Genomic DNA, 19,622 nt, shown 5'->3' with positions numbered 1-19,622 from the left:
AGCAAAGTGTGTGTGTGCTTCAAGAGAAGTCTCTCTGGCAACATCTGATGTTGTTCTCGAGAAGCTGGAAGAAACAGATCGTCTCCCTTCAAGGTCTGTGCTAAGAACTTTTCCTGTCAGCATTGAAACCCGAGTGCCTTGGACTGGTGAGATCCCAGTGCTCTCTCTCTCCCTCTCTCTCTCTCTCTTTCTCTTTTCTCTCTAGGCATAGATTTCTGAACCTGAACTGTATTAGTTAAGCTTAAGCTAAGGTTCCCAAATACTTAGTGAAACCAGGGCAGTATTGTAATTATTTGTGTTTGTTTTTCCTTTGCATGTCTATTACTATTAGTACCATTATACAGGCATACCTCGGAGATATTGCGGATTCGGTTCCAGACCACTGCAATAAAGCGAATATCGCAATAAAGCGAGTCACACGAATTTTTTGGTTTCCCAGTGCATATAAAAGTTATGTTTACACTATACTGTAGTCTATTAAGTGTGCAATAGCATTATGTCTAAAAAAAAATGTACATACCTTAATTAGAAAATACTTTATTGCTAAAAAATGCTAACCATCATCTGAGCCTTCATTCCGCCGCCCACCGCAGCTGTGCAGTGCCTGCCCCAGCCCCAGCCCCACTCCCTCCCTCACCACTGGGGCCTCAATCTGCCCCTCCCATGCTTCTTCCCACACAACAGACTTACCAGCTGGACCCACTGCTTTCCACACTGGTGGGCTGCACTCCTGGCCACCTGCATGCTGAGCTGCAGTTGCATGCATTTACAGGACATTTATTGGCCACATGGCCACATCAGCCAAAAAAAGATGATTGCCGATACAGTCAATTTTCCTTATATCGGTGCCAATCTGATATGGGACTAATGTATTAGTGCACCTCTGTGAAAGAGTAATTTTTTCTCATTCATTCTGCGCACCCCTTACAACCTTTTTAAGTACCCCTAGGGGTATGCATACCCCTAGGTGACAACCATTGCTATAATACAATTAACACTTGATGGCATTAAAGACTTGAAGGATTTCTGAAAATTGTGTTTTCTGCCTTGCAAGTAGTAGACTCTTTCTGTTTCCCTGAACTCATATTTCAGTCGGTGCTTTCATAACACATACAATGCTGCACCTAAAATGTGGCTTGGGGGGGATTTAAAAAAAAAATCTTAATTTTTGTTATGTAAAATAAAATTACTTAGTACTCAGACAAGCAGGAGTTACCTTTAAAATATAAATGTGAGAGAGTTTCTAGCTCTGTTTAAGTATAAAACTTTTTGGTAACATGAGCAGGCTACTGATGAGCATGATGACAGGTGATACATGTCACTAATATACCAGGGTACCAGCAACTCACATTCTGAAGTTTGAATAAATTAAGTTCTAGGAGACAATGAAGCATGCCTTTTAAGTAGAACAATGATGCCAGAAAGGTCTTGTATAACCAGTGTTGGTACAAATAGCACAAAAGGACTTCTTTTTGCCTAGATTTTTCCCTTTTCCAAGAAGAGGATGTAGTGTTTAAGACATATTAGCAGATACAGCATCAGCTCCTCTTCAGATTCCTTTGAATTTGAAATTGAATCAGCTCAGCCCATACATATTATCCTTTTGACAGTATCCTTAGCTACTATCCCTGCACTAAGCAGAAGCAACTGGATTTTTTTTGTTCATGGATGGAGTGTTTGTGTCCTTCCTGAGAGCTAGGAAAGGGGTTCTGTACAACTCTATGTCAAGAAAGAAACTCCATCCATCTACTTGCTAAAAGTCTTTGGCCACTGTTCCTCATTGTCTGACTAGGTTCTCAAACAGAAGCCATCACAGCTGATCATGGAACTTATTTCTTTCCACCGGTAATTGGTATGTTGCAACTGAAATGTCACGATGGAAAATGCCCCTGCTATCAAGGAATTAGTTGGGCAGTCATCTTTATTAATAAAAAACATGTTAATTAACAACATGATGGACATGAATACGAGAGATTTCAGATGATCAGGACAAGGGGCTTCTTTTTCTGCATGTAGCACTAACAGACCCAGGACAAGCTTCCACATTTGCCTTACTCTTGATCTGTAGGAAATAGTTTTGAGGTTGAGAGAGACTGACAGACAGGTTAAGTGTCCATGGCTTCTCTGAAGGTATCAATTACAGTGGTAGTTATTGTGTTGTGTATTATGTTGTCAGCAGTGAACAGGAATAAGGGAGAGGGGGGCTTAAACTGGACAATGTCCCAAACAAAATAAAGCCCTTGATGAGTGGCTGGCATGAAGGCATTATAAATATTATTAAACAGGCTGTCGAACCTTAAATGATTCCTAAGGGAAACAAAGGTGGGTTGGTTTTTTTCTTTATCCAGCCTATTAAATACTACAACTGGTTAGGGATTTTCTAGGGCAGAGGAGAGGGTGAGGTTTTATTGTCAAATGTTTATCTGATAAAACCAAATCTGTTCATGAGAGAGCTGTTTCCCAGAATCTCCCAATTAAAAGTTTTAAAATTGTAAAACCATGCTTCAAAATTGAGCTTATTTTCTCTGATTCAAAATTATACTTTTAGCTTGGAAGTGTAATTCATGTATATTAGGAAAAGGTTTTAAACTAGGAAGAGAGCACAAAATAGAAATGAAATGTTTAAACTGACCTGATCCAAACATTTTAATTTAATGCGTTATTGCTTTGTGAATAATTTTGAGATTCTGATTGCTGCCCCTTCTTAGCATGGGAGAAAAGTTTATAAACTTAAAATATCTCATGGGATGAGAAATACTGTTTCCAGCTCAACACTACAAAATACCACAGGGTTTTATCTCTTTAAATAAGTGAAACATTATTTCCATTTTAATCTTTGCTTTGTTTGGTAAAATTCTTTCTGTCCAAGCCTATGAAGGGTAAGAACCTTAATGACAATGGCTTCTTCCTTGGCACTGGTGTTCAAAGAAATTATTAGTTTGGTTGTGCCAAAAAAGACTAGTTTTGGGTGGGTTTGTTGATTTTTTTTTTAAATAAAAATTGGTTTTCAATAAATACGGAAAGTCAAGCCTTTCTGAAATGTGTAGGCATATACTTAACTTCATGTATGAGTTACATTGCGTTCAGTGCCACTACTCACATGTGTATGAAGAATAATCAAGTTTAAAAATAAAATCTACAATTCCTAACTAAGAGAATAAATTAGACATTTTCTGGCCATGTGGATAACTCAAGTATAGATGTATTGTATAGTACAGATTAGGTAAACAATTGGACAAGGAAATATGGTAGTGCAAGGGTGAAGTGGAAACAATAAGCCAAGAGCATATATGCTGAAAAATACTTATTTTTTGTTGTTGGTTAAATTTTAGGGCTTTATTAGGAAAGGAACTGTGTTTAAATAGATTAACTTTATGTGTAAAGAAGTCCTTTGGTGTAGTAGTGCCCTGGACTGACACCCCCCTGTCACTATAAATAACTGACTAGCATGTATCTAATCCTTTCTTTTTTCCTTCTGGACTTTTTAGGGCAAGGTTAAATAAATATTTTTTTTTTCTTTTCTACCACTAAGTGTGCTTTACTTCTATTGAGTATGCTGGAAACCCTATAAATTTCCTGCTGACTGAGGTCTCCATATAGAAAATAATTCAGCAATTAATTTGGCCACATTTGCTGGCATGTCAGGAGTTTAAATAGCACTTCTTTTTGAAGACTTAGAAACCAGGCAGCTGTCATTTCTCCAGTTGGTTGGCATGCTAAGGATGATTGTCACTCTGATTCCCTCCCCCAGTCCCTCCTTTGCACCTGTTATCAATTGAATTATGGGCATTTTGTACATAGTAACTTAATAAGGTTAAGTTAGACTGTAATAGAACAAGCTGACGCTCAGGGAATTAAGGCAGTTTTATGAGTGTGTAAGGAAGAGAAAAAGGAGCTACATTTAAGGAGAGAACATGCCAGTAACAGTGCAGCTTTGGGATTTGGTTACTTCAGCAGTTATTATAGAAAGGGTAAACCAAGCCTTACTAGCATAAACCAGAAAAGTATAAATGCCATAGTGTGGCTTGCATCTTGCCATTCATAGTGGCTTCAGATATTCTTGGAGACTTGTTCTATTCACCTATATTGTTTGTTCTTAAGTCAATCTATAAATGCATCCTTGTACAGAGCATCATTTACCTTCCTTCCTATATAATATTTTTGGGCCTACTTCAGCTACTTTTGAATTAGATGGTTTTGCTATCAGCTTTGACAGGAGAAACTCTTCTGCTTGTGAATTTACCATTCTGTTATCTTTTTGCCCCTGGCTTGGGTTTTACCAGTATTTGAGAGTTCTGGGAGTAAGGCCATTGCAGGGTGTGCTTTGTGTGTAAGGGGAGGGAGGAAGTAAGGCCTGGTGGAATACCCAGCATCTGCCTGTTCTAGGCTGGCAAACTGTTCAAAGACCTGGATGGACTCCATCTTTCAAAGAATTTTTTTACAATAGATGCAACTTGTCTGTCTCCAAAGAACAACTTAATGCTAATATAGGGTGTGGCTCTAATTATTCCTTCTTCTGGTGCCAAGTGAAAAAAATCCCTTTGATCCAGATTAATCAAACTAGTCCCTAAAAAGTCTGTTTTTTTCCATTAAACTTTATTTTGTGAAATTAAATATTCAGAGAAAATAAATTAAGATGTGAATGATATTTTGAATGGGAGAAAGAAAGACTGTACATCCACAGACTGACCACAGGGATTTATTGTTGCATTTTTCAAGGGCATACGTTGCTTCATGGCAAACAATATGGAAAACAGATAATCAGGCTTGACAACTTCAGTAATTTATTCCATCTAGCTTGCCTCAGCAACTGTTCAATTTGTGAAACGTAAGTGATGATCCAGAGGAAGATACTTTTGATAAAAAAAAATTGGCATCTTGGGTAAGGGGGCGTATAATACAGTCCTGTATGGTTTCCAGATTGATGGTACTGGACAGAGCAAGAGTCTTATTGAGGCAAATTTCAGGTGCCTCCAGGTCTTCAGGGACTAAATTGCTCTGGGAAGAGAAGAAGACGACAGAGTAAGAATTTATCATATTTTTCAAGAAATAACCTAAATGACTAATAATAGCCCAGGATATGATTTCCTAACAGCTGGACTGAAGGTGTTTTGTTTGAAATAGTATAAAAGAAGCATGTGCCAGCTTGAATAGTTTTTCTTCAGTTGTGGTATAACCGTTGGAACAGGTATTTCAAAGAACTTCTATTTAGTATCACAAGCTAATCTTTGTAGTTTGCGCAAGGTTTTCAAGTTCTTTCAAGTTCATGTAAGGTTTTCAATATTCATAGGATACCATAAAAGTCTCTAATAGTTGATACTTGTATGTTAAAGTCTTATTTGTATACTACTGTGAAGATATAAAACTGCACTGAAAAAGTATTTAAGCAACAACATTTTCATGTTAACTCATGCTAAGCACACAATCATTTCAGAGTCTTGGAAACTGAGGCAGCAGTCAGGGGACTTGCCCAGGTAATATAGTCAGTTGTAGATCTGTGAATGGATCCAAACAGTCTGATTCCCGTGCCCCTGCCACTGGACAGCACTCTGTCCCTTTGTTATTTGTATGGTAGGGCATGAGTAATGATCTTATTGATTCCCAAATCAGTTCCCAGTACTGCATCCAGGCAGAATCCACTAATCAAAGTACCACAGAAAGGTAAAGCATGCAAATATAGGGACATACCAGCTTGTGTCTTGAGGAATTCATTTAAACAGACATGATGTGTTTCACAAATGCTGTGGAGTAATAGATTTGATAGCGAGTTAGTAGGGGTAGAAGTAATTTCATTTATAACAGTATATCACAGCATAAACAGTTGGAAAACTCAAGATATTAATTCTCTAAAGGGAAATATGCTGTACTAATCAGACTGAGCTTCTGATAAATTATAATGAAATTCTAAATTCTTACTGTTCTGCTCCTTGCTATTATGTGACAAAGCAAGGTAAGTGCCAAATAACATGTTCCCTACAAGCATCAGTTCTGGGTTCACTTTACTTAGTCACAACTTTTCCAAATTCAGTTCTTGCCTAATTAGAACCAATGTCGGCCACATCTAACTGAACAGAGCCTTTATTTTAGCATCCTGATTTCCGGCTGGCTGTGTTGTGTGCAGTCATTTTAGCAGTCCCTGCCACTGATCTGTCTTTTAGAGTAACCCTTTCAATGATAGCTTTCTCCAGAAGATTTATCTGAAGGAAGCTCACTGATAATAGACATAAAAGATGTCACCATTAAAAAAAATATAAGCTGCATGAAACCTTTTTAAAAGGCACCAAATGTAGAACAGAAGAGAGCTGAGGTTCTTGAAGGTCAGCACTTACCCTCATAGTTGATGCAGCCATTGGAGTCTTCCTGACCTTTCAACAGTTCTTCTACTTGCTCTTCTGACATCTTCTCCCCTGAAGCATGAATAGAACTGGGTTAATATCTACATTTCCTAGATGGTCAAATTATATTAAACCTATATTGGTTCCAGAGGCTTTACTGTCTTTTTCTGGGTTATCATAAGTTCCTTCTGTCATGAATTCATTCAATTACAGTTCAGTTTTCTGTATAAGTTTCCCATAGATACACACACACACACTACTGTCACTGCTCCAAGTGCGTATGGAAGCCATGGGCCTCATCCTTTGCCGCTGGCAACATAACCTTATTTTCATGAAAGCTACTGGATTTTCTCACTGTTCCTCAGTCAGGAATTTTTTTGACTCCCCAAAACTGATTTTAGAAATAGAAAAGATTTTTTGTTTTGGATTCTAATTTGGGTTGCTAGTCCCCTGTCCTTTTATGCTGCCACTTTAAATTTCTCACAAGTCTAGCTTTGTTGCTGTAATCCTTTCTCCCCACTGATTGGAGTGCCCTCTTGTTTAATCGTGCTCTCTCTTTCTCATGCCCTTGAGCAATGCTAGCTTTTTAATCTCTCCCTGAAATGAAAAATTCCTTACCTAGAGTAGCCAGTACATGACGAAGTTCAGCACCCATGACTGTGCCATTGGCCTCTTTGTCAAAGACACGCAGACCTTCAACAAAGTCTTCAAAGGTACCCTGCTCCTTGTTGTTGGCTGCTGCCTGCAACATGGGCAGGAACTCCTCAAACCCAATTCTCTTGGCACCCATTTCTGGAAAGAAAGTGTTAGTTACAAATATTACTGGAGATATGTAAACTGTTTCATACAAGTAACCTTCTGAATCATCAGGCTGGAATATGGGACAGCCTCCCACCTCAGTCATGTCCCTCTCTCTCTTTCACATTTATTCTCTTTATTTCCCTATAAGCCTTAAAGCCTTTAGCTACGGACTAAGACTCAGGTTTTTACTGTGACTGGAGACATGGTACCGATAACATTCTGGTGTCTATTATTACCATAGTTCAGTCCCACTTTTCCCATCATCTTTTTCTTATTATATATTTTCCTTTTGGTAGTGGAGCTTTCCACAAATGGTTCCCCACTGATGGTGGACATTTGCAGGGTGTTCTTGGAGTGGGACTCCAGGACTAAATACTGTGGATTTTTTGGGCAACCTGCCATGGAAGCAGTGACCAGAGAAGGATGTTTATACTTGTATGAGTCCCTGGGGATTTTTAAGTTATGCCAGAGGCCTCTCTAGTCTCACAAGTTGCTTGAGATCCAAAGGCAGAAAGATACTTAAAAGCCACCTTAGCCACTCGTTGGGCTAAGGCTCTGTGCTGCACCTCCTGGAAGCATAGCACCAAGTCTTGCCCTCTATGACTCATCTAATAAGAGAACGTAGATTATGTTAGTTATATGCAGTGAATCCAAATTAGTGTAGACGGAATAAAGTTAACACTAGTATTGCATTAATGTTCGTTATCTTATATTTAATATCTTGAGGCCAATTTTGCAAAGTCTAAAGCATGTGCCTGATTTCACACTCATCAGTAGTCCCATGGCATTCCAGTTACTTTCATATTTAAGTCTAGTCTCTGTGGGCGCATCTATATGTGCAATTAATGAAAAGCAATAAACTCTGGTGTCCATTGTGCTGGAATGTATTGCTCCCAGGCAAGCCATTTGCATGTATGCCCAGGACTGTAGCAGGTTGATCTGGATTGGAGCAACCCAGGTTGGCAGGGGGATCCAGGGGGTCAGCTTGCCATCCCAGGGCTGCTCCAACCAGGCTCAACATGCTGTGGAGGGGCTGGCTGGGGCCTGAGGGTGTGCCAGTGTGGGGCTGGCAGGCAGGCAGTCCCTGCACTGAAGCACCCTCATGCCCAAGCCAGCCCCTCCAGCATCTACACATGTGCTGCTGTGGAGTAAAAAATTCTGCAGCAGGACAATACTTGGTTCACCAGTACTAACCTGCTGTGGAGTTAATTAGTTTTCTCCATCCTAATAGCACTGAATGTGTAAATGTGAGGTGTTTACTGCAGAGCTAATTAGGCAACTCCATAGTAAACTTCTCATGTAGTTGTGCCCAGTGAGCTCAATCCCAAGGTTTCTTTTCTTTTTAAAAAACTGTTTATCTTACAAGCTTGGCTGATTTTGCTAGCAGAGCTTGTTAATTCCCACTCAGCACATCTACTCAAGTTTATCACTACATGAGCTCTGCAACTAATTTTTAAAATATTCCTAAATTTAGCAAACTAAACTCAATTTTTTGCTAATCAAGTCTTTGTTGATGCTAAACCCAAGCAGTTTTAATCAGAGCAAAGCTGTGATATGTGACCTCTTACAAAAATATCAGTGTCTGGCCAGAGATGAAACATAGTAGATTGCTAACTATTAGATTTCTGAGCATAGGGAAACAGCATCGTAATGGAAACTGTTTCACAATTTAACTTGAAGTCATTGGTAGTTAATTACTATCTTCATTTAAAATCATTTTGAGATCCTATGTGACTAAAGTGATACTGAGAGCTAGCATATTCGTAAAAGAAGATGCCCTTTGTATTTCTTATTTTATCTTTGTGAAGTTAGCAGAGCTAATAGAACTGTCTAGCTCAGGGGTGTCAAATGTATGGTACTGTAATTTTGGTTCTGTAGCAGCCTCTTATGTTCTGTGTACTGGGGAGAAAGGAAGCCTTTAACACACACTTATCAGCGAGTTATGCCTGCATTAACCTGACAATCAAATGGTCAAACCTGGATTCCTTTGAAGCCTAAATCAGATGCAATCTATTCCCCTTCTCAGAATGTATTTCCCTTCTTTACCTGTCTCTTCGAACAGATCTTGCAAGAATTCAAAGGTTCTAGCTGAGGGATTTTTCTTGCTGAACTAGCCACTCCCAGTGTCTGTTGCCACCATCATTTTCTAACCAAGAAGGGATGATATCTCCACATACAGAGAAAAAATCCACACTTGGAACTTGTAGTTTAGTTACCTTCTTTGCTGGGGTTTCCCATGATCTTATTGACTTCGGCATTTGTTGGGTTCTGTCCCAGAGCACGGATGATATCACCAACTTGGTCTAGGGTGATCTTGCCATCACCAGTTCTGTCAAAGAGGAGGAACGCCTCCTTGAAGTCTGCAAGGAGAAAATGAGGGTTAGATGAGTGGAGCACCTCAGTATGAAGCACTGCGTATTGAAGAAATGGGGCTAGATTCTCTTCTGACATAATTCCACTGACTTAGTGGAGTTGTGCCATCAGAGATCTTGGCTCCTGGCCTCAAGCAAAAACATCACACCCTGTACTACTTCAGTTTCACTATTTTTAACCTTTTCTACCTGCCTTTCATCTCTTTCTTGGCTCAAGTAGCCAACAGTAGCTTTGTAATTGCCCCCTGTGGTTATTTTAAGTGCCAAGGAAGATAAGCTTGCTATAAATGTTGCCATTTAAGAACAAGTTTCTTAACAAAGCTTAACAGTGGAAGGTAAAAAAGTTCTTGAATAATCCATTTGATTTTCTTTCACCAAGGGGATGAAAATCTTTTGTAAAAGCACCTTGCAGTGCTAAAGGTCTGCGAGCTTTGAAGGACCCAGACTGTGATCCCAGTATCTCATCTGTTCAGCTGTTAATGTGAAATTTGAAGCACTTGAAGGCAACCTTTCCCCATAAAGTTGTATGACAATTAAATTGATACCCAAATCTCTGTCATGTCATGTTCTATCTCACCTAGACTGGGTAGGTCATACCCAGACCTGGCAGGTACTGGACAGATCTATATCGTTCTTCTTTGGCAACACTTATCTGATTTGTCAAACCAATAAATTATCTTTATGTCAAAGTTTCAACATCCTTGCTTCCCACATCCAAAGCTGATTCATATACATTTATCAGACAATCAGTACCTTGGGATTTTGACATTTCTTCTACAAAAATTCATGGGAAAAATCTTGTTCACTGAATTCTCAGACTTTATCTTCAACTCCACTGCTGCTTATGGAATATTTCATTTTTTTACTTTTATAGCAATGGCAGCAAAAAATTAGAAAAAACAAGAGTTTACCTAAAGGTTAATTTTAGCTGATTTTGTTTTATGAAGAACTCCATGATCTGTGCTATATAGATCTATTGTAATTTTACAACCTAAGGATTAGCCAACTTGTGGTTAACTGCAGTAAAAGCCAGTTATAAAGGTGTTCTGTCCACTAATGTATTCATTTTGCAAATATATTGCAAGAGAAAGATATTGCTTTGTGCTGTGGATAAATAGATGCTCTTCCTGCCTTGGGACAAGCTTACAATCATTAAATCATAAATCAAACTATGTCTTTGTTCATCTTGCTTAGGGATATGTGAAACTGAGGTATTTTGGGGCTAGCTTTAGCCCTCCATATACAGTCTTGCTGGTGGATTCACTGGCACCCAGCAAAACTGCTGAGGCAGGGTGTAGGTCTGCTAGACTGTAATCTAATACATCTGAAATTAATCCTCTTACTGTCTGATGTGTTGGAACCTATACCCTTGATTGGTAGCCTTCTTCCCTTACAACTTTTACTGTGGGTTTTAAAACCTCGGACTTCGGGATTTCAGTAAATCTCTTTCAACCTATCAGCTTTGTACTGACTAAAGTCCATACAATTTTGTTGATTTTATGGCAGGTTATTTGGGTCTTCATCTAGTATATTAAAGATACTTATCCAGATATAAGTTTCCAGATATCACATAAATATATAATATACAATAACACATATAGTTATAAATATACGACTGTATTGCCATTTGCAAGAAAGTAAGGCATGCTGCAAAAAATGTATTCTCCCTCTCTATTTTTTAAATCCAAAAACATTTCACATTCATTGTGGTATCTCCTCAGTTCAATGAAGAGGACTTGTTCTTTTTTCATCTCACTTACCTGTCTTACCCCTGTGTGCCTCCACTGATTGCTCTGCAGTTTGTCCTACTTTAGGCTTGTCTAAGCAAGTCTAAATCTGGCTCAAGCAGCATTATGCTCAGCTAGAAATTTTGTAACATGTTTAAGTAGTAAAAGTGTGTGCAGGATGGGACTACAGCAGATGGGAAGAGACAACGGGTGGGGAGTTGATGTAGTAAAAAAGTTATTCTGTCTCATTCACAACACTATGACAACAAATCAATACTTTCAAATACTGGGATAGATGCTGGGAAATCTGTTGCTTTATATGCTCAATAAATGGATGGGATTTTTTTCTAATTATTTGCAACCCTTTTCTAAAAGTTTTGTAGTTATAATAAGGGATGAGTACAATTCAACCTCCTTCCTGATCAGAAGTGTTTGGAACTGAGGCAGAGGATTTAGATCTCTCATACTAGTATAACTTTGACAATTAGTCTCTTGCTTTGGACCTACCAAGAGCAGAATTTATCCCACAGTCTTTCAGATAAGGACTCCATGATTTAAGCCCTTTTCCACTGTTTCTCTTTTGATTTCTAATCAATTTGTTGTATCTTTCCTCATAAAATAGGAGATGGTCACAGCAGGGGTCTACTTTATGTACTTCTATATTTTACTGTTGTTAGTTTTTAACCAACATCATTTAACACAGTTTAAACGTGTCTATTCAGGTGTTTAAAGCACTTATATTTATATATTTCAAAATGGACTTTTTTTTAAAGTTAGAGCGTAACCTGTAGCCATGACCTATTCACAAAGAGGCAGGAGAGACCACTGTGCAGTAGGACTGCACTGTGTTCAGCTTGTTACATTATATACATCAATTTACTTGAGTAAGTTTATTTGTTAAGCATGTCTACGCTTCATACATTTATTTAAAGCAATATATCTTCTCTTCTCCCTCCACCTTTCCCTTAATGCATCTCAACCAAGAATGACAAGCTGGCTTTTGACAGAATTTTTTAATCTTCCATTTATACACATAACAGTACACCATTACCACAGCTAAATTGATTTTCTAGCCTTGGCTTTCTTTTCATAAAACTCCTTCTCAGTATTCATTTAATAGAACACTAGTATGTACTTTTAAGAATATGTGGCAAAAACACTGAAGCCAATAGATTTTCTTGGATGTATGGTAATGGTAGTTTAGGCAGCATGTAATTAGCGTTCGGATAAGTTATTTGGAAACCTAGGGTCAGTTCCTTAACTGGTGTAAGTCAGCATAAGCCAATGACATCTATGGACCTATACTGATTTTCACTAGCCAAAGTACTGTCATCCTGTCTTCCTAAGGATTATTTTTTTAATTATGTCCTTTTATCAGAACGCATGTACATATATGTTATTGGCTGTCTTGTAACTTACCATCCTGCTGCTCCCTGGAGAATTCGATCTGTTGGAAGGAAATCAATCAAAAATGGCTTAAGAGAGGGGGAGAACCTGTGGATTTTAAAGCATCCAGCTCACTCTGTGAGTTATCTTCCAAAGAGACATAAAATGGGCTTGTTTCTCAGAAGTAGTTTGGATACCAACAGGGCTATCAAAAAAGTTAAGTCCTGTTTCGACTAGTGAGCATCCACATTTGATAAGCATTGCTCCACCTGAGCACCATTGGAGTTAAATTTCTGTTCCACTTACCATTAACTTGGTCAGCACTGAAGGACTGAAGTTGGGAGAAAAAGAGAGAGAAAAAGAGAACTAGTACCATTGAAAATGCATTGACAGAAAAAAGAAAATAGCACATAGTAGCTGAGTGTTCTGACATCTCTGCCCTGCAAAATGTAACTAGGCCATTCAACTAGCAACTTGTATTAGTGAGTATCTGCCTGGTAAAAAAAATGCATTGCGAAGACTACTTAAAGATTTGGTTGAAATGTACATCCAGGGCATAACCATGAGTGCAGTATATAATAAATCAAACGTATCTTAACTAACAAAGAAGTTGCTAATGCACTTTCAGGCCATTTACCATTTTACTACTGACACATAACATCATTGCAAATATCATTGCTTAACCATCAGCTTTTAATGTTAGGATAGAAAATAAGCCAATACATTAAAAGTCTATTTGTTTTAAATTAGTTGTTTGTCAGCACTTTGTTTCTAAGATAATATTTTATTACAGTATATGATTCCTTTGCAACCACAGCAGATTGTATCAGAGTCAAAAACAGATTAGCATAGAATACTAGCAAATAATAACTATTCAACTTAAGTGATAGAAACTATGCTGCCACCACTTACTGATATAGGAGACAAGATTAAGTGGACAGTCCAACACAATCCAGTAAGCTTTACTATTACACCAAAGGCCAAATCAAATATATAGAGGTTCCCACTTCCTATGGCAAACTAAACTGTTTCTCTGGCTCTCTTTCCCTGTAGGACTAACCCAAACAAGAAGCCAGATACCCCGTTTAAAATCACTGGCTTACTATCAAGAATTAGTTTTACTGTGGACCCACCATGATTGAGACAGTTGGAAAGGAAGAGCAGCAGGCAGGCTGGAGGAATAAGATGAAGGTTCTGTGAATCCCTGAGAGTGGTCCTTCCTTTCTGGCCTTTCTTCTTATTTATTCAGAGGCTGTGATATCACAGCATGGATCAGGTTTCAGAAGGAAGTAGCCACTCCCCTCAGAGAGTTCTTTAACTTTCTTAGGGCAAAGAGATAAAAGGATCTGTTTCTTGATGGACATTTTCCTAAGGCTATTTTTAGGAAGCCAGAAAGGGGCAGGGAGTGGCAAGCTTTAGTGAGATTGAATCTTGTCAGCACTTTCTGGGTCATAACAGAAAGAGGGTATATACCTTATCTAGACCTACCCGAGCTTCTCTATCAGGAGGGTTCTGATTTCTTCAGCAGGCTATAAAGAAGGTGAATATGGAAAGTGAAGATTCAGGAGCCCCATGTGTTTGTTTAGTTGGCTTGTTATACGTTTTCATTTACCGATGTTTGTTGCTGGGCTACTTGGGTTGGCTGGGATTTTCTAGCCAGCAGACTTAGGGTTTATTCCAGAGTTCTTGAAATCCATAGTAAAACTCTTGTGATTTTAGTGAGCTTTGGATCAGGCCTTAATTTGGCCAATGCTATCCTGCAACTGGATGTTAGAGAAGTCTGGTCTGCAGGACTATTATCAACCTAAATGTTGCTGCTGTATTCTCACAGCAAACTAATTGGCTTCACTTACAAAATGGGATGACAGATTTCTGACCAACATTTTTAATTATGAATTATCAAAATGTTTGGATCAGAGCTCTTAAATGAGGTTAATATACCTTAAGTACTTATTGGCATGCATTTTTAATGTAACACAAACTTCCTGGGCTTTGCTTCTGTAAGAGTCTATATTCCTCAGGTTTTCTTCCTTATGGATAGCCAGGTGAAGCCATTTTAGACTGTATATGGCTGTGCTTACCCTTCCCTATCCTGCATTGTGTGTGTGTGCGTGTGTGTGTGTGTGTGTGTGTGTGTGTGTGTGAGAGAGAGAGAGAGAGAGAGAGAGAGAGAAAGAGAGATAGCTATAGATATAGAGATCTCTCTCTATATATCTCTATATGCAAACTATAGATAGATATATAGATATATCTCTACATATAATCTGTAGATATATCTATATCTGTATCTATCTATATATAGATTATATATAGAGATATCTCTCTATATATATATCTATAATTATATATATCTATATAGAGATATCTCTTTATCTATCTCTATATCTATATCTATATAGATAGATATATAGAGATATAGATATATAGAGATATGTATAGATGTAGATATATCTATATATATATCTATAGATATATATAGAGTGTCTCTCTCTATATATATAGATATCTATATATCTATATCTATATCTGTATCTATATATATATAGAACTCTCTCTCTCTCTCACACACACACAATACAGGATAGGGAAGGGTAAGCATTGTCATATACACTCTAAAATGGCTATATAGGTATAGATATATAGATATATACATATATCTGATTCACTAATGGGAAGGGGTTAGACAGGTTGGATGGTCCATTTGCTCTGGTATGTCAGTCAAGTGTGAAGGCGCTACATGATCCTAAATCCTAATATTCTATTTATAGATATCTCCATATCAAAGCCTGATAGAGATGACTTCAGGCCACAGATACACCCCACAATTTTGCCTTCTATCACACACAACAGTGGTAGGCAGCCAAGAAAAGAAAAATCTATCTGTTTTATGTATGGGGCTTGGGGAAAAGGTTTTGCTGGTGATAAAGGAATTCAAAATGGGGCTTTTCCCCCCATGCTCATGTATTTGAGTAAATGCAGTAACTATGAATGTTAGTCAGTGCAAAAAAGGCAATCCTTCCTTTCCTTCCTCAAGCCAGGAATGTACACACATACTGGCCAGTGATGAGCTGTGATGTCACCATGGCTTGAAATGCTCTTGTCTCTGGTGGGGTCCAGCCCAATGAACTATATGGTAAATAATGAGCCTCTGGCTTTGGACTAATATCATATATAGAATATAATTTGGGGGGGGTGTCATCTTATAATCAGCATCATCTTCTTTTTGAGTAAATATGGTAGCTCACTTTTTAGAACATAGAGCAGCTTCCCGGTGGTTCTGTTTATGGAAACATAGTGGTTTGCCTTAGGTAGTGCATGGTACTGCCTCTCATGGAATATAAAGGGTGGTTCCATTCACATCCCCTTACACCCTTGTCATATGGTCGTAAGACATCAGACTAAAAAAGATATTTTCCATGGGAAATATTTGAAAAAAAATATTTCATGTCCTGCCCAGATCTGTGGTTGGCTTAAAAAACCCAAAACATCCAAATATTTTTTGAGGCAAACTTGAGACATTTTGGAATGTAAAAGTTCACTTTCCTCTCCCCCTCCACCACTCTCCAATTAAATTCTGTCCCCAAGGCTGCCAAGGACTGATGGTTGTGTGAATATGGGGAAGTGCATGTAAGTATTAATTCTGCAGTTGGATACATACTACTCATCAAAAGCAACTGATTACTGGATTGGCTCCAGAGCACCTTGGAGTGGCTTTCATGGACTATGAAAAATGTTGCTGAACAGCGTGTGTTAATAATCTCTGGGTATATGTGAAATGGGGTTTGATCCAAAGCACAATGAAGCAAATGAAAAGACTTCTATGAACTTTGCCTGGTTTGGGCTCAGAGACTTGAAGGGGGAATTTTGGCAAAACAGAAATGATCCTCATATTGCTGCTGATTCTTGATTAAAGACTGAACAACATTTTTGATTAAGGGGCTGATTCTGCAGAGGAGTGTGGAGAGATCAAGCAATCTGAATCACACTAGTTGACTAATGGATTCTCAAAACAACTTTGGCATTTTAGCCTCCCAAATGGAAGGACATTGTTTAATTCAGAGGTTCCCAGGTTGGGGTTTATGGCTACACTGCTTTTCCCCAGTTAGTAAAATATGAAGGGGTCCTAACTAGATCCAAGGTAGGGATAGGGCATGAGGGATTCCAAAAGATGCAAACCAAAAATGGTGGGGAATTACCATGATATGAAAAAGTGCAAAGGAAACATTTGTGTTAATAGCACAAAAATGACCTAAAAGTGAGACATGTTAGATGGAAATAACTTCCCAAAAGAGCCCTGTTACCTAACAATACTATGTACCTGGAGAGCTTATTGAAAGAATCACTGGTTGGGGAGGGAAGGACAGATAACCCATGCTGTATGATAGACTATTCTCAACCCTAACTTCTCTGATCTTTTATGCTGGCAGAATGGCTGTCAAACAATGGCTTTTTGGTGTTTTCTTTATCCTAACTTCATATCTTATCCCTAGGAAGTGATATTGGCATGTTGGAAGGAAGCCAAAGGGCAGGGAACAGGAAGTAGCTACTGTGAGGTGAAAGGAGGTAGGGATTTACCATGTCAGGTGTTTTGAATAACAGCTTGGGTGCATGCTCTTGTCCCAGGGTAGCTAAAAGCTTAAACAGGACTTTCAGCCATCATAAGGTAAGAAGATGCACATGGACAGGTTCCATGCAGCAGCTGGTATGTTGTAAATCCCTGTGCCCTTTTACTGCAAAGTGACTAGTCCGGGTGCACCTGTCCTGAGTCTCCAGTGCTTGACACCATGCCTATCCAAGTACTTTTTAACAAGCTAGGGTTGAAATGCTACTATTCTGAGCTAGTAGTACTTGCTTTCCATTCATCTTTGCAGAAGTATAAATGCCAGCATACTATACTAGAAAAAAGGGCAGAATCTTTGTATCTTAAATGCTCAACTACTGTTCCTAATAACTTCCAACTGAATTCATTACAAGTTTATTGGAAACAGGGACCACCTTTTTTGTTATAGACATGCATAGTGCAAAGGAGCCTAATACAAGTGACAAAAATAATAGTCAAACGTAAGACCTGATTCTCCATTAGGAGATGGTGGTGTTAACTCTTTGAATTCAAAGTACAAATAGGGAGCAGGGAAGCAGACCAATAATCTGGTTTAGCAAACAGCTCAAAATATTGTCTCTCAGGCAGGGGTATACTGGATATCTCAGATAAAGGTATGTAGTCTCCATAATATATAAACTATTCAACACAATTTGTTGAAGGAAATTTTTACCATAGTCCAACCACTGGTGGATGGGCATCATGCAATGGGGTAGCTGATAGCCATTAGACTGTTGATACTAACTAGTACAGCCACAGATGTTAGTATCTACATAGCACCTAACAAAATAAATTATACATCTCTGTAGCTTTATCGCAAAGCAGCCATTCATTCCTGCTGTCCATTAAATCTACTTGAAACCAGTGTGACTATTGACTTAAATGGGGCTACTTCTGACTGACATCCATTTAGTGAGAGGAGACTTGGACGTAATGTATTTGACTCCATTTATGTTATTTGGGAAATAAATATCAGGAGCAGGTGAACCTTAAAGGAACAAGGCTCTGGTTTTATGGCAAAGCTCCCTGGAAATACAATCAGAGAAATAAATAAAATGTAATACATAAAACATAAAAATGAATGCATATGGTATGCCACCAGAATTGGCACTGGAAAGAGAAGGCCAAATACATCCTTAAATCTAATGGATATAAGGAGAGATGGATTTGGTGTCATTATTTTTTAAAGATTTTAATGAAAAGTCAGAAATACTTTTGCAATTATGAAGCGTTAGGATGAAGCTAGCTGAATTAATTCATTTGCAGGCCAAAAATGCTCGGAAACTAAATGTGATGCAGCTGCAGCTCTGATCATATCATTTTGCATAGATTGCATTAGCTCCAGGGAGAAGCAGCATTCATTTGTGTTGATTTGTAAAAGTGTCCCTTTTCTAATTGCATTTGGCTTTGCATAGATGTGTATATTCTAGAGAATGTGAGGAAGAAATGCAATGCACTGGACTTCCTCTGAGAGTCTCAAAGGGATTACTTGTGTTAATATGCCTCCCAGTGGTCATGTTGATATATTAACGTTACCTGAGTGATGGCTGCTTGACCTTTAAACACTGTGTAACTAATAAGACTGTACGCCAGGCTACTGGAATTTGCCATCTGGTAACTAGCGTAGGATGCAAATAATACATTGGAGAAGTTAGAAGAGAATTTTTAGTGGTGGCTGTTTCGTATCTCCTTACAGCTTGCTTCTTTCAGTCACTAGCTGCATAAGTTATCTTTTCCTTGAATTAGCTTATGTAAGCTAAACTCATATTTTTAGCTACCTCTGATATAAGGGCATTGCAATAATGTTTTAGAAAGTAGAATTCTTTTGAAATACTTTTTCTCTCTGTTATTCTTATTAACAGCAAAACTGGTGTTAGGTGATAAGAAAATATAGCTCTTTGTATAATTTGCAATAATTTACTTTTTATCCCTAGCAAAGTCTGTGGTGACTTTTTTTTCTAGAAGCTCATTTTATTAGTCTCTTTGCAAACCACAACGTTTGCAATTAGCAAGCACGACAACATGACAAACAATTACTATAAAATAGCTTTCAGAGTAACAAGCAAGGGAATGGGACATTTGCTCAAAGTAAAAGTAGGTTTCACATGTGAGAAGCCCTTTGCTTGACATGAAAGATTTGAGGTGAACTTACTCCAAAGATTGTTCTGAAAAGATACCAGTAAGTTTGTGAGAAAAAGAAATAGTTTCCAAGAACATCACCAGGGATGATTTCTACCCCCTCCCCCAAGACAGTATTCCAGGATCTATTTGACTTTGAAGGCTCCTTTGCCTTGTGCCATGGGTAGAAAGCAATTTTTAAGCTGGCGGGGAGAATTCTTGGGATGGGTACAGTCATGCACCGTGGAGTCTGGGATAGGGAGAAATGGGGAATGGGCATGGC

At 38.4% G+C, this 19,622-nt stretch overlaps 1 protein-coding gene across 2 annotated transcripts in view; it reads right to left on the bottom strand.

The window, feature by feature from the left end:
- Positions 1-4,683: 4,683 nt before the first annotated feature.
- The window catches only part of MYL1 (myosin light chain 1), a 26,638-nt gene continuing 11,699 nt past the window's right edge, over positions 4,684-19,622 (bottom strand). Inside the window, exons 1-7 of one of the 2 annotated variants that reach the window (XM_019523421.1) lie at positions 13,755-13,859; positions 12,928-12,952; positions 9,353-9,496; positions 6,954-7,127; positions 6,330-6,407; positions 5,689-5,741; positions 4,684-4,998 (exon numbers count right to left, since the gene is read on the bottom strand). In XM_019523421.1, coding sequence (XP_019378966.1) covers positions 5,713-5,741; positions 6,330-6,407; positions 6,954-7,127; positions 9,353-9,496; positions 12,928-12,952; positions 13,755-13,757 — 453 coding nt within the window. In that variant the 5' untranslated portion in view covers positions 13,758-13,859 and the 3' untranslated portion in view covers positions 4,684-4,998; positions 5,689-5,712. Of the gene's footprint in view, positions 4,999-5,688; positions 5,742-6,329; positions 6,408-6,953; positions 7,128-9,352; positions 9,497-12,654; positions 12,683-12,927; positions 12,953-13,754; positions 13,860-19,622 lie in introns of those variants that run through there. The other variant, XM_019523420.1, reaches the window with a different exon arrangement.

Source organism: Gavialis gangeticus, unplaced genomic scaffold, assembly GCF_001723915.1.
Source record: "Gavialis gangeticus isolate Ggan-Ray unplaced genomic scaffold, GavGan_comp1, whole genome shotgun sequence".
In the NCBI taxonomy this organism is placed as follows: domain Eukaryota; kingdom Metazoa; phylum Chordata; order Crocodylia; family Gavialidae; genus Gavialis; species Gavialis gangeticus.
The sequence above is the reverse complement of the archived record's forward strand: the minus strand, read 5'-3'. Positions and strand labels throughout refer to the sequence as shown.